Source organism: Pongo pygmaeus, chromosome 12 (genome assembly GCF_028885625.2).
Source record: "Pongo pygmaeus isolate AG05252 chromosome 12, NHGRI_mPonPyg2-v2.0_pri, whole genome shotgun sequence".
In the NCBI taxonomy this organism is placed as follows: domain Eukaryota; kingdom Metazoa; phylum Chordata; class Mammalia; order Primates; family Hominidae; genus Pongo; species Pongo pygmaeus.
Window position 1 is genome coordinate 102,762,293 of NC_072385.2, and position 14,530 is coordinate 102,776,822.

Consider the following 14,530-nt stretch of genomic DNA (forward strand, 5'->3'; position numbering starts at 1 on the left):
GAGCCAACTCCCATGGTCCTGGGGGAAGCAGGAGTGGCTTCAGGGAGAGGGTGACTATTAAAAGATGCATAGGGGTTGTTCAAATGAGGGGAGACTGTCATCATCTAGCAGGCTTCCATTCTACCATCCTACCGGTTGAATTAATGTGCACATATCCCAACCAAACATATTATTTTGCCTACGATTGTTTTACCTGCCAGGTTTTGTGTTTTTTGTTTTGTTTGTTTGTTTTTTATGTCTTGGCCACAGGTAGTTAGACTTGATCTCAGGCAGGCTCCACTGCCACGTCAAACCACTAAGTCTCATGCTCATCTTTTAAGACTAGTTAGATGAGGGTGCAGGGAATTACAAGCAGCGTGCTGTGCACATGGCTGGAATGTACACTTCAAGGGGAAGCAGGAGGTGAGGTGTGAGAGCTGGGCGGGCCCTTGTGGTGCCTCAGTGAAGGAACATGGAAGACGAGCTCCCAGGAGAGGGGGAAGAGTGGCCAAAAAATTCCCAAGAGGAAACTCTGGGTTTTTTCTTTGTTTGTTTGTTCTCAGTGAGATTGGCAGCAATTCTGGTGTCGTCTTCTCGAAGGTGAGTAGTCTGGTGGAATTCCATATGGCTGGGACTGCTTTCCAAGCCAGGATGTTGGGTTTCTCCCTTCAAGTTAAGGAGTCAGGGGAGGAGATATGCAGATCCTTACAGACCGTGTTCCATGGCAAACATTACCCGTTGTATCCTAACAGTACCTGGGCTTTGCTGTTTTTGCACCAACAAAGAATAGAGAACTACCCTTCTGATCAGGTCCTTGTCACTGAGGGTCCAGAGCCCCGGCAGTATGAGTTACATCTCTACATTCTTCTGCTTCTCTTTATATGGTGTTTCTTTTGTCCATTTCACTGTTTGTGGTTTCCCCAGAGTCAGGGAAAATTGGAGAAGCAAGGGCTGTTTGTAAATGCTATGGTGTAAAATTAAAGACAATGCAAAGTCAAGCTCATGGATTTCAGAAACCTGGAAGCCATGAGACATTAGGGTGTGCACGAAAGTCTGTTTATACAGGTGAATAATTATGTCTTTCTATGTGTCTCTTCCTATAGGAGATAGAAGACCAAAATGAAAGGCAGAATGAATTCTTCACCAAATTCTTTGAAAAGGTTAGTTGAACAGGTGTGGTAGGGGGTGAGGAAGAGCAGGGGACAAAGTGGAGCTTCTCATTTTATAAAGTATAGGTTTGCATCTGCTTGAGGTTGCATAGAAACTGTGATTTAAGGCTACCTATTCCCCAAACTGCCACTTTCTATTAAAGTCCTCAAGTTTTTAGACAAATGAGTGGAGCCATTGTCTAGAAGACTCCTGTAAAATGATTCTCTGTTCTTGGAAGCTTCATTGATTAGTTGTAGGGAAAGCAACTTTAATCTTTCATCCCTGAGAAAATGGGATATAGCAGAGTAGAGTGTCAGAGTTGGGAGTGGGACAGGGGGTCGGGGGTGCAGAGCATGACAATGACAAGCTCTGGGGGCCTTGGGGAGGGTCATTGGGGGGGAGCGCAGGGAGAAGGGGCCCATGAGTGGTCACCCGGAGAGAAGGTGGGACTGATAAGAAGGGGGAGGGCCTGGGACACACACTTGGTTTCTGTGGCTTCTTCCTTTGGGCTGACCCAGATGTGAGTCTGGCAAGGGCTAATGGTGTGAGTGCAGGGCTCTGGAGGCCACGCTCTCCTAACCTGAAAGACACTTAGGAATAGGGCGAGAAACATACTGGAAATCTGGGGTCTGATATTTCAGCAATGTCCCTGAAACAGAGAACATGAGCCCCTTATGTTAGTGACACTCCTGATTTAAAGTCACAATTTACCTGCCTTGCCCATCTGGAATTTTGTTTAATGTAGCTGGAGAGGATAAATCAGAATCTTGTGTGTATTGTTTATTAAAGTTTTCCTCCATACCAGTGGTTTCCAAACATTTGATGCTGCAATCCTTTTATCAAATGAAGTCTCATAGAGAATCCCAATCTGTATAAAACAACTAAAAATTGCATGTTATGAATATGCCTCAGTTTTAAAAGTTCAGATGTTTGATACTTATATTTCATTGATATATTTTAAAATCAAATGTTCATATAAAGAGTTTCTTTTAATAAACTCTAAGATGAAAATCTGGAGTTTTGACTGATGACATTTTATTGAGAGTGAAATTCAAACCGAATTGTTGGCTAAACTTCAGCAGCACCTGGACAGCACCTTCGAGAATCACTGTTCTTGAAAGTCATGCCCTGCCAGGGTTCTCTGGGGTTGGCACCCAGTTAAAAAGCATTGTGAAGTTCTTAGGAAATCCCAGTTTAATTTCATGGCCAGTCATATGACCCCTCTGCCATCTAATGAGCCTTCAGTAACAGTTATTTTTTCTTGCCAATCTGCTTTCTATTCAGTATCCAGAAATTAATGCAGTTCAACTGCAGAACCTCCTGAACCAGACGACCTGGTCAAGTAAGTGTTGTAGAGCCATTCTGTAGGACTCAGAGGGGATGCAACTTTTCTAAACTCTGGCTTTGTTTCTCTTTCCCTTGGTGGGATGTGTGAATTACTGAGCGCTGGTCTCAACTGTGGCTATATTTTACACAAGGGTGGATTATGTGATCTGAAAAAGCAGTAGGGAAATTTATGCAGCTTTGAAAATTGTTATTATTTTGCTTACTTTGGGTATAGAGATACATGTCAGTGAAAATGAAGATTCCTGCCATTTTGCTAGTCAGAAAGGAAGAACCGAGTACCTCTTTCTTGGCATATCAATTCCATGTGGAAGAACTGCACCCATTTCCTCAACCTGGGATATAAATATTAAGTATTAACTAGCCTACCCAGGGAACTGTCTGATGAACTCATGTTAAATTGATCAAGCAACAAAACTCTGGAAGGAGAGAGCACACCACCTAGAAGAATTGCAAATGGGTAGTGCAGAGGCTTTCATATGAAGCCTGGGATAAATTATTAGAAAGGCTTAAAGTCCATATAAAATATTTTATACATATATTTGGAGTGAGAAGAACACAGAAGAAATAGGCTGATTTCTCCAGGGAGACGAAGGAACTTCAAAGTAAAAAAAGTAAAACAACCAGAGTATTTGCTGCCAAAGTTAGATGATTGCTTCTTCTTTCTATGAAGCCAAGATTTCAAATCCAGACAAATTACAGTCCAGCCTATTGTGTGATTCAGGGTTTGAAAGAATTTGCAGAAGGCTTCTCAAAGCCAAATTCAGTTATCAGTAAAACAGCCAGAAGGGAAGACTCTAGGAATTGTAGAACATAAGACTCCCCCTCCCGGCTGAAAAAAAATTCTAGGCTAATTCTAGGGAAATTACCTAGAAGCAATGGCTTGTGCACATTTAAAAGTTTTTAAAGGCCTTGACTGCATATATACAAAATGGTTTTCCAAAGCGTTTATAAACAAATTGCTTTCATTTAGTCCCATGAGAGGGTTCTACATGGATAGATCAGAGAAATACTGTAGATGTTGGCAAAATATTTGGTGAGTCTCCCATGATAAATGATAAAATGTGGGTTGGAAAATAATAATAGAAGATGTATTTACAACAAATCTTATCACCATTCCCAAGAATTATACAAATATAAAGCTAGAGGGATAATTCTATCCAGTTACAGGCAAGAGTCTATATACTTAGATGTTTAGATGAGAGTTCTTAGATTCTGTCTGCCCTTGGTCCTGTTCATTTCCCCAATTTTTATTAATGTCTTGGAAGAAGACATGGAATATAGGTTTATTGGAGCTGAAGATGGCACAAAGCTGGGAGAAATCATTAATATAATAGATAGCAGAATTGAAATTCAGAATGTTTTCAACAAGCTGTGCCCAAACCAAAAAGATGAAATGCAGTCAGGAAGATAATAAACCACTGCCATTTTGATATAGACCATTTTAAAATGGTAGCGCCTAGGAATGCAAAAATTAGCTGGGCATGGTGGTGCACACCTGTGGTCCCAGCTGCTCAGGAGGTTGAGGCAGGAGAATTGCTTGAACCCAGGAGGTGGAGGTTGCAGTGAGCCGAGATTGCGCCACTGCACTCCAGCCTAGAGACAGAGCAAGATTCCATCCCAAAATAATAATAATAACAATAATAATAATGAAATTATGTCCTTTGCAGCAACACGAATGCAACTGGAGGTCATTATCTTAAGTGCATTAATGCAGGAACAGAAAACCAAATACCACATATTCTCACTTATAAGTGGGAGCTGAACATTGGGAACTTATGGACATAAAGATGGCAACAATAGATATCAATAGGGGACTACTAAAGTAGGGATGCAGGAGTGAAGCAAGGACTGAAAAACTATCAGGTACTAAGTTCAGTACCTGGATGACAGGATCAGTCATATCCCAAACCTCAGCATCAAGTAATATACCCATGTAACAAATCTGCACACATACCCCTTGAATCAAAAATAAAAGCTGAAATTATAAAAAATAAAAATAAAATTATTTTGTTTTAAAAAATAAAAAATAAAAATAAATAAAATGGTAGCGCAAGTTCCTAACAGAAGAGACCTCATTTTTGTGGCAGTTTGTGTGAAAGATATTTGGTTAATTTGGTTGACCTCTAGCTAACATGAACTAATTGTTTCAAGTTGCTGCTAAATAAGCTCATACAAATTCAGGCTGCATTTAATGGGAGCATTTAGATGTGTGTTTTTAAAATTGTGTTCCAGGAAATGCTAGAAACCAAGAGGTTTAGTAAGTGTTCCATGAAATAAAAGGAGTTAGCTTCTGTGGTCGATTGTACTTGGGTCTTTAGTACCTCACATACAGTAAAGTGCATGGCAAATGAAGAAAAGCATCAATAGATGCAAGGTATCCCACATTTCTTTGACCACAAAACTCCTTCTCTGCAGAAAATCTCCTTTGAAACATAATTTGGGAAATGTTGACTGAAAACTGGAAATAATAGGTCTACTGTATTCTGTTCAATCAAATTGCATCTGGAGGACTGTGTTCAAATCTTGGCACCATATTTCAAAGAGATACTGGCAAAATGTAGGGCTCAGAAAAGGGTGTTGAGGGTTTAGAAACCATCGCATGTGAGGAGTAGTTTGAGAAATATTCAGATGTTTAGAAGGGAAAGCAGAAGTCAAAGAAGAGACAAATACCATTTTATGCTTTTCTGGAGGTGAAACTAGGACCAGTGAGCCACTATTATAGGAGGTTCCTTTGGACTTAATGAGAGAAGTTTCTCCTGACTGAAGTTCTTCACCCATGTGAAAAAGTGAGCACCTCTAACTGACAGACCATCCATCAAGAAACCTGAGGAGGGCTGGGTGCGGTGGCTCACTCCTGTAATTCCAGCACTTTGGGAGGCCGAGATGGTCAGATTACTTGAGGTCAGGAGTTTGAGACCAGCCTGGCCAACATGGTGAAACCCTGTCTCTACCAAAAATATAAAAAATTAGCCAGATGTGGTGGCGCGCTCCTGTAATCCCAGCTACTCAAGAGGCTGAGGCAGGAGAATTGCTTGAACTCGGGAGGTGGAGGTTGCAGTGAGCCAAGATTGTGCCACTCCAGTCTGGGTGATAGAATGAGACTCCATCTTGAAAGAAAGAGAAAGAAAGAAGGAAAAGAGAGAAAGGAAGGAAGGAAGGAAGGGAGGGAAGAAGGAAAGAAAAGAAAGAAAGGAAGGAAGGAAGGAAGGGAGGGAAGAAGGAAAGAAAGAAGGAAAGAAAAGAAAGAAAGAAAGAGACAAAGAAAGAAAGAAAGAAACCAAGAAACCTGAGGAAAGAACCCCCCAATTTGGTTGGGAGCTTGAACAAGTTGACCTCTTGGATCTCTTTGAGATTTGGGAGTTTGACTCTATGATCCTGGCCCTCCCTAGGTACAAAGGGCATGTTCATTTGGCCCTCTGTGTAAGCAAATCCAAGCCATACCAGGAGTCCCCTACAGCATTTGACTTTCTCCATGGGTGTAGGAATGACCATCACCCCCCATCTCTCTACTGCCTTCCGTTCTCACTCTTCCCAGCCCACGTACATGGTGGTCATCAGCTGGCCCACACAGCACTGCCTCTTCCTGCTCAGAAAAGGGGTGTGCAGACCTGGGGCCAGCCCCCATGTGGACTCTTTCGCTCCTTCACAGGTCTGGGGAGCAGACAGCTCTTCTTTAGCCTGGAAGCCTGCCAGGGGATCTTGGCCTTACTGGACGTATCCTTTCAGGTTTGTGTGTGGATGCTTGCTGTTGGTTGAGAGCTTCACTCTGGAGCTAGGCAGAGTATATTTGAATCCCAACCCCAATCCTTGCTAATTGTGGGGTCCTGGACAAGTCACTGAGCCTCATTATGCATCCAGATGCTCATCTGAAGCATGGAGAGAGTGTTGAAACTTACTTGGTAGCATTAATGTGGGAATGCAAATGAGATAATACAGGTAAAATGCTGGAGTCAGAACTATCATCTAATAGGTGACCAATATTAGCCATCCATCACAATAATCTCATTTCCTGGGAATGAGGATAAGGCAGCTAGAAGATGGTGGTTCGTAACAGCTCTCCAGGTTTACAAGAGCCTTTACAAAAGCCTTGGGGCCCTATGTTTTCCATTTAATAACTGGGCGGTGGCTGCCCCCATGCACAGATCAGGAAACCAGGGCTCAGGGAAGTTAAATAAACAACATGCCACAAACTCAGCTGCCCTCTTTCTCAGCCCTGCAATTTTTCTAGCAAACGCACTGCCTTTCTAAGTGGATAATTGTAATCAATGTTTGATCATCTATACTATGGAGAGGCATATTGAATAGATAGCCTAAGGGGGGTTGTAAAAACAAAAACAGTCTGCAGAAACTCAGAGACAGTGCAGGATTAGGTGTACAGGCATGGGGCAGGGCCGAGCTCTGTCACCAGCTGTATGAACTTGAACAAGATCAGACCCTCTCCAAGTGCTCATATCATCACCTGGAACATGGAGAAGTCAATGCCGACCTCACTTGCTACAGGTGAAGTGTGTAAGTCAGTGATGGATTCATGGTGAGGGCTCAAACAGAGATGGGGTGTGGTGGTACTTTGACCCAATGTCTCTGATGGTAGGGGTATCTGGGCACTACAAAGCCAACCATTAAACTTAAAAAAATGTAAAAGGCATCATTAGCCATGCCTGTGCCTGACTTCTTCCATAAGCTGGTTTTTTTTTTTTCTTTTATTATTATTATTATTATTATACTTTAGGTTTTATGGTACATGTGCGCAATGTGCAGGTAAGTTACATATGTATACATGTGCCATGCTGGTGCGCTGCACCCACCAACTCGTCATCTAGCATTAGGTATATCTCCCAATGCTATCCCTCCCCGCTCCCCCCATGGAGAGGATGTGGAGAAATAGGAACACTTTTACACTGTTGGTGGGACTGTAAACTAGTTCAACCCTTGTGGAAGTCAGTGTGGCGATTCCTTAGGGATCTAGAACTAGAAATTCCATTCGACCCAGCCATCCCATTACTGGGTATATACCCATAAGCTGGTTTTTAAAATAATAATGAAAAAAGGTTACTATTTTTTAAATTTAAATCACATTAAATTGGCCATGTCAAAATATCCTGCCTCGATATGAACAGACACTTCTCAAAAGAAGACATTTATGCAGCCAATAGTCACATGAAAAAATGTTCATCATCACTAGTCATCAGAGAAATGCTAATCAAAACCACAATGAGATACCATCTCACACCAGTTAGAATGGCGATCATTAAAAAGTCAGGAAACAATAGATGCTGGAGAAGATGTGGATAAATAGGAACACTTTTACACTGTTGGTGGGACTGTAAACTAGTTCAACCATTGTGGAAGACAGTGTGGCGATTCCTCAGGGATCTAGAACTAGAAATACCATTTGATCCAGCCATCCCATTACCGGGTATATACTCAAAGGATTATAAATCATGCTACTATAAAGACACATGCACACGTATGTTTATTGTGGCACTATTCACAATAGCAAAGACTTGGAGCCAACCCAAATGTCCATCAATGATAGACTGGATTAAGAAAATGTGGCATATATACACCATGGAATACTGTGCAGCCATATAAAAGGATGAGTTCATGTCCTTTACAGGGACATGGATGCAGCTGGAAACCATCATTCTGAGCAAACTAGCGCAAGGACAGAAAACCAAACACTGCATGTTCTCACTCATAGGTGGGAATTGAACAATGAGAACACTTGGACACAGGGTGGGGAACATCACACCCTGGGGCCTATCGGGGGGGTGGGGGGCAGGTTGAGGGATAACATTAGGAGAAATACCTAATGTAAATGACGAGTTAATGGGTGCAGCACACCAACATGGCACATGTATACCTATGTAACAAACCTGCACATTGTGCACATGTACCCTAGAACTTAAAGTATATATATATATAAAACTCAATAAAGGATGCTAAGAAGAAAAAAAGTAGGAATGAAAGGAAGAGGCAGTGGGATATGTCATATTTAATTTGTTTATGTTTAGGTGTAAAAGCCTTCAAGTGTATTAAAATTATATCACCATCTATTAATACTACTGGTACTCCACTAACAATAATAAAAGATAACATTTCATAGCATTAAAAAAATTCTGCCTCACTTAATGCTAGCTGTGGTCATCACCATCATCACCTCCATCATCATCACTTCTCCCAGTGCTGCTGTGCTCTGGGCTCATTCTGTTTTATCCTAGCAAGAGTGAGGGAGCCCTGGGCTGGACTGGCCAGTGAGGTGAGGCCAACTAGCGAAATCAGACATGATCAGACATTGAATGAGGCCATCTACAAATTGCACATCACTTTGTGGAGGGCCGATCACTGCTTCCAAAGCATGGATGGAACTCTCCCTGGCAGCTTTTACCTTAACCTATTAATCAGCTTAATGCATCGGGTACTATGAGCATCCAGGAATTCAGGGACCTGTGGAAGCAGCTGAAGCTCTCTCAGATAAGAACAAGTCTTAACCACACCTCTTTGGAAAATGGTGTAGGAATGGCAGTTCTGCAAAGCTGTAGAAGATACTTCTCTCCCCTGCAGTCCTTTATATCCAACTCACCAAACTTTCTCTATTCTCCCTTCAGTGAGCATTTCCTCCATCGGTCTCTTCCAAACTCAGAGAGCCAGTTGCAGTAGTCTCCTGAAGTTCCAAAACACATATCTGATCATGCTGCTTCCTTACAAAAAGCTTTTTAAGACTCCCCATGGGCTTCAGAGAAAGTCCAAACTCCTTGGCACACTTGGCATTTAAAGTCTTTCATAAATTTGTTCCTTCTTGCTCTTCCAATCATTGCTCACAACTCACAACTCTCCCACTTGTCTCCTGAGTCAGAAAGCTGGAATCACTTTAAAGTGTGGATAATGTGCTTACATTAAGCACATTTACCCACACCAAGACTGTCTATACCCCATGAGAAAAAGACTTTTCTGTTTCTCAGAAGCCTTGTTCTGTAGGAAACATGAGGTGGTAGGATCTCAGCATGGACTCTGCCATATTCTTATCCTGGCAGCAGGCCCTGCATGTGGAGCCTCAGATATCTTCAACAGCCCCTCTGCGGTGCTGACAGGGGGCACACAGGTCCTCTCAGATGGTGCTTGGAAATGCCTGGCTTCCTGAACCTCTTGTTTGGTTCTTTGCAGAAGGTTTTCCACAAGCAAGGCCATGGGTCAGGATACCTGAACTGGGAGCAGCTGCACGCTGCCGTGAGGGAGGCAGGCAGGCACAGGAAGAGCTGGAGCTGTGGGCACACACGGGCAGGGTGCACACTCATCGGGCAGAGGAGAGGGGATGTGTGGCATGCTGAAATAACTCTAATACGCAGTGTGACTCTCAAAGACGTAGATCTGCAATCAACTCAAACATTTTTTATGATTGTCCCTGTGATCCTAGCCAACATTGATGGAGGGTTGGCACATTCAACTTCTTATTTAATCTTCAACACCACCTTGTTATAATCCTCACTTCACAGAGGAAGAAATTGAAACTCAATTGCCTGGGGTTTAAATTCAGGACTACCAGGCTCCCAAGCAGGTACTTTTGAGCACTTAGCAGATTGCCTCCTTCCTTGAAGGCCAGTAACATACTTGATGAAAACAGCCTCATGCTGGTTGCCTTAACAGACAGGGGTGAGGAGTAGGGATTAAATAAAATAAATTGGTTAAACAATTAAACAATTCAAAATGAACCCTATAAAAGAAGACTTCCATGCTATCAGGATTCAGGTTGCTAAACTGGAGGGACATTTGAAGGGGCCTTGGGCAGGAGGGGAGCTGGGTGCAAGCCCCCAACACCCACAGCAGGAGCTTGTGCTCAATGCAGGAATCATGCTCAGTGATGATGTCTGTCAGCTGATGCTCATCCGCTATGGCGGCCCCCGCCTCCAGATGGACTTTGTCAGCTTCGTCCACTTGATGCTGCGTGTAGAGAACATGGAGGGTGAGCTGGCGGGAAGTTGGGGAGGGCCAGGTCTTCCTCTGCTGCCCCATGACTTCCCACCTGTCCCTAGTTTAAGCACAAGGGAGGACAGCCACCATCCCAGAAACAGCAGACCAGGGAAGCTGTGGGGACCTCCAGCCAAGTGCCTGTGAACCCTGGCTGGAGATATCCAAACTCATCGTTTCCTGCTTTGTTCCAGAGACAAAGGCTTGAAGCGGCTCACTTATCATAGGTATGGCTGCATGTGGTCACATGTAGGCTGACATTGGATTCCCTCACGTTTTCAGAATGGATGTGGTTAAGGTGAGATATATGGGAGGAACTAATTCATAATGTTTCCAATGCACACATTAGCTGTATTCCTTTCTGCTGCATTTTCACAGATGTCTTCCAAAACTTAACCCAAGATGGCAAAGGGATATACCTCCAGAAGCCAGAGGTAAGACTTGCCCCAAGGAGGTGGCTCATGTCATCTTAGGTAGAGGTGGCCCTTGCAGGACCATGCTCTTGTGAAGGAGAAGGGCTCTAGGGACCCTTTAGTCTGCTGAATTTGAAATTGAGCACTACATTCGTTGCACTCATTCATTCATTCATTCATTCACCCATCAAATATTTTCTGAGCACCCATTTTGTGCCAGGCACATATGAAAGGTGTATCCAATAACTCTGATTGCAATAACGCCATGTGACAAATTTACAAAACTTCAGCAGCAGATGTATGACAAGCACTTATTTAGCTTCCGAGTCACATGGCTGGGAGTCAGTGGATCTCAGCTGGTTTGCTCATGTATCTGTGGGTTGGCTGAGGGTTTTGCTGGGTACCTGAATTGAGGAAACTCTGCCTAGGTTTGTTCTTCCCAGGGATATGGGAGAAACACAAGAAAGCGAGCTTAAACACAGTAGGCCTCTGATACCAAGGCTCCAATCTGGCATGCCTGCAAGTCATTCTGTTGTCCAAAGCAAGTTACATGTCCAAGCCCATCTCCTCCTCTTTCATATCACTTTGCAGACACAGCAGGATGTGTTGAATGAATGAGGTGATATGCCTAGGAGAATACAAATTTATGTATGAAACCGATTATCTTCCCTGATCCTTCAAAAATGCACTGATTTATTGAGCAGCTGCTAGGTGCCAGGTGTAGCACTAGGTAATGTTCATTGCAAGAACATTGGAGTCTGGAGTTCAATCCTCTGCTCTTTTATTCTGCAACACTTCCTCTGCTATGGCCACTTAGAAATGATTCAGTCAAAGCTGGAATGTTTTTCTTGATCTCAAATGTCCATTTTATGGAATTGCTTTCCAAGCTGTAGGGACTTGCAGCCTGTGTCACCCCTCAATCCCTCCAAGATTCGCTGTGAAGTGGGATTCTACTGGAGGGCCAATGGCCAGAATTTTCAGAGCCTGTCCCTGAACTGCTTAGCCCCACACTTGAGTGCTGGGGCATCACTCCTGATCCCAGGCAATCCTTCCATAGTGGCAGGCTCAGGTCTGGGAGAATAGGACAACACAAATGTGGCACCCGAAATAGGACAGCCCAAAACTGAGCAGGGTCCAGTGGGCAAAGAGCTATCACAGGAAGACAACTGCACTGGGGTCTGAGAACTGGGTTGAAGCCACAACACTTCTTGTAATTAGCTGCGGGACCTTAGGCAAATTATGTTAAATCTCTGGGCCTCAGCTGCCCCACAGGTGAAATGAGTGAAACTAGGTGGCCTCTGAGATTGCCTATAGCTCTGACCATCTCTGGCTCAATGAGGAGCAGGACCACCCAAGGTCTGCAGGGAATGGCAGCCACCTTGTTGGATTTCACGCTGAGGCTTTCTCTGACACCACTGGTAACTTCACTATTCTCAGCTTTATCATTCTGAGGGATTGGCCTGGGGAGTGGTTTCCCCAGAGGTCCCCTCTATATGAGTTAGAGGGGTTGTTCATCACACCCACATAAAGCTGTCAGACCAAGGGGCCCATAAATGTAAACATGTAGAATATGCTTTAATGGATTTCTGCTACCCTGCCAGTTTGCACACCTGCACAGAGCTGGCACGAGCATGCCAAATTGAATTCATGGGAAAAAAAATTCATTGAGAACTGAATACAGAATCAGCCTATATTTGGCTGTCATCATTCATAGGCACCGTGAGAAGTCAAGGTTGAGTCTATTTCAGGTTGATTTATACTTCCTAATGGATGGTGTGGTCCCTGTGGCTAAACTATCCATTCATGTTCTGTCTCCACGGCTCCCCAGGAGTGTGGGGTGGGGAGGCCCAGATGAGATGTGCATCTGAACTGACCGTCATTTGCTTTCCCAACATGTCCAGTGGATGATGATGGCACTGTACTCCTGAGAAGGCTGAGTCTCACCTGCCCTCACTGAAGACTCTGCTTGTGGCCCAAGAGCAGCCTTTGGCTGAGACCAACCCATGCCCACCCTATTTACTGATATTCAGGACTGCCTCACCAGCCATCACCTTCTCAGCTGGGAAGGTTTCTCTTCTGCAGCCCTCCCCGTGCATGGCCAGCAAGCAGAAAGGGAAGGGAGGAAGTAAAGATTGCATCAGATTTGTAAAAGCTAGCCATCCTTCCCTGAAGCCACAACCTTGTCACAAGTGGAGATGTTACCTGACATGGCCTAAGCATTCTGACTCCAGAGCTGGTGTGGTTAGCCTCCATACAACACTGCCTCTGTGGCTGCAAATTCAAGTGACTTTAGACATGCCACATGTTCTCACATGTGCGGTAATCATCTAGGTTTTAAGGTCTGAAATGGGAATGATATATCCTTAGACATTTAGTCCCAGCATCTGCAAATTGATAGAGACATAGGCTAAGTTTCAGCTGTTTGGGGATGGGGTCAGGGATATAGCGGGCTTTCAGAAACAAACACAGACAATAAGAGAATTGACAGAGTCCAGGTGGGGTGGGGCTGGCTCTGGCATCTGAGATCATGGGGTAGTCTTCTTCTGGCAATATTGCCATATGATTGGATTTGGGGGAACCTAGTAGATTTAAAACACCTGAGTTCTCAAAGGGCTTCCTGCTTGTGACAGGTGTCAGTCTGTTTGCTTGATATATAGACTATCAGATCCATTTCAAATCCGTCCAGAAATTCTCTGTCTACCTACTTCAAAGAACAAAAACAAACCCATGCTAAATTTTAGAGTCAATCAGTGGGTGGTTGGTGTATCTGATTTTTTGAACTACCATGATACACCTTGTTTATGTCATCCCTCTCAACCCAGAATACAGGTGCAAAACCAGAACAATGGCCTTTTTCCAAAGTCTATGCAATTTATTCATAAGTTAGCACCTGAGAGCCATTTATTACTACAGGCTGAGCATCCCAAATCTGAAATACTCCAAAATCTAAAATTTCTGAGAGTAGACATGAAACTCAAAGGAAATTGGGGCATTTTGGATTTTGAATTTTTGGGTTTGAGGTGTTCAACTAACAAGTCTATAATGCAGATACCCTGAAATCTGAAACACTTCTGGTCCCAAGCATTTTAGTTGAGATACTCAACCTGTATTCTATTTAATCTTAATTTACAAACAATTCTAACAAACATGGCTGTTTGATTTCCAACTGCATAGCAGACTCAGGAAGGAAGCTGAATGAAGAGATAAAAGTGTGTCCATTGGCAGAGGACTAAAGGAGATTTGAGCACCTGTCAGATGGGTACTGTACCGGAAGAAAGGAGCACTTTGAAAGCATAGCTTAAGGGGTAGGAAAGTATTTTATTTAGGAAAAAAAACCCTTCATTTATTCCAAATGATAAAATGTAAAATGGGTTTCCATAAAGTGCCAGATATGTGAAATATTGTTGATTTTATAAATGATGATCATGTATTTATAGCCTTTTACAGATTTTTATATCCATCTACTTATTTGTATCTTTGTCTTTAAAATCTGCCATGGCAAATAGCTGTTTTAATAAAACAATTTTGCCTTGGCCTCTGAAGGCAGTTTTGGAGATATTTTTGGGTGATGGCAGGGTGACACCATGATCCTGTTCATGACATTTAGACTATAGTGTGCTGGTTGTGTTGGTGCAGATAGATCTATCTCCACATTGATTAAGCCTGAGAGCCCCTCT

General features: G+C 43.3%; 1 protein-coding gene across 1 annotated transcript in view; it reads left to right on the plus strand.

Annotated features, from left to right (window-relative positions):
• The window catches only part of CAPN14 (calpain 14), a 59,743-nt gene extending 45,424 nt beyond the window's left edge, over positions 1-14,319 (plus strand). Inside the window, 9 exon segments of the mRNA XM_054475455.2 lie at positions 543-579; positions 1,083-1,139; positions 2,413-2,470; positions 6,125-6,189; positions 8,881-8,945; positions 9,636-9,715; positions 10,319-10,435; positions 10,819-10,874; positions 12,755-14,319. Of these exon segments, the coding sequence (XP_054331430.1) occupies positions 543-579; positions 1,083-1,139; positions 2,413-2,470; positions 6,125-6,189; positions 8,881-8,945; positions 9,636-9,715; positions 10,319-10,435; positions 10,819-10,874; positions 12,755-12,781 (562 nt within the window). The 3' untranslated portion in view covers positions 12,782-14,319.
• The last annotated feature ends 211 nt before the right edge of the window (positions 14,320-14,530 follow it).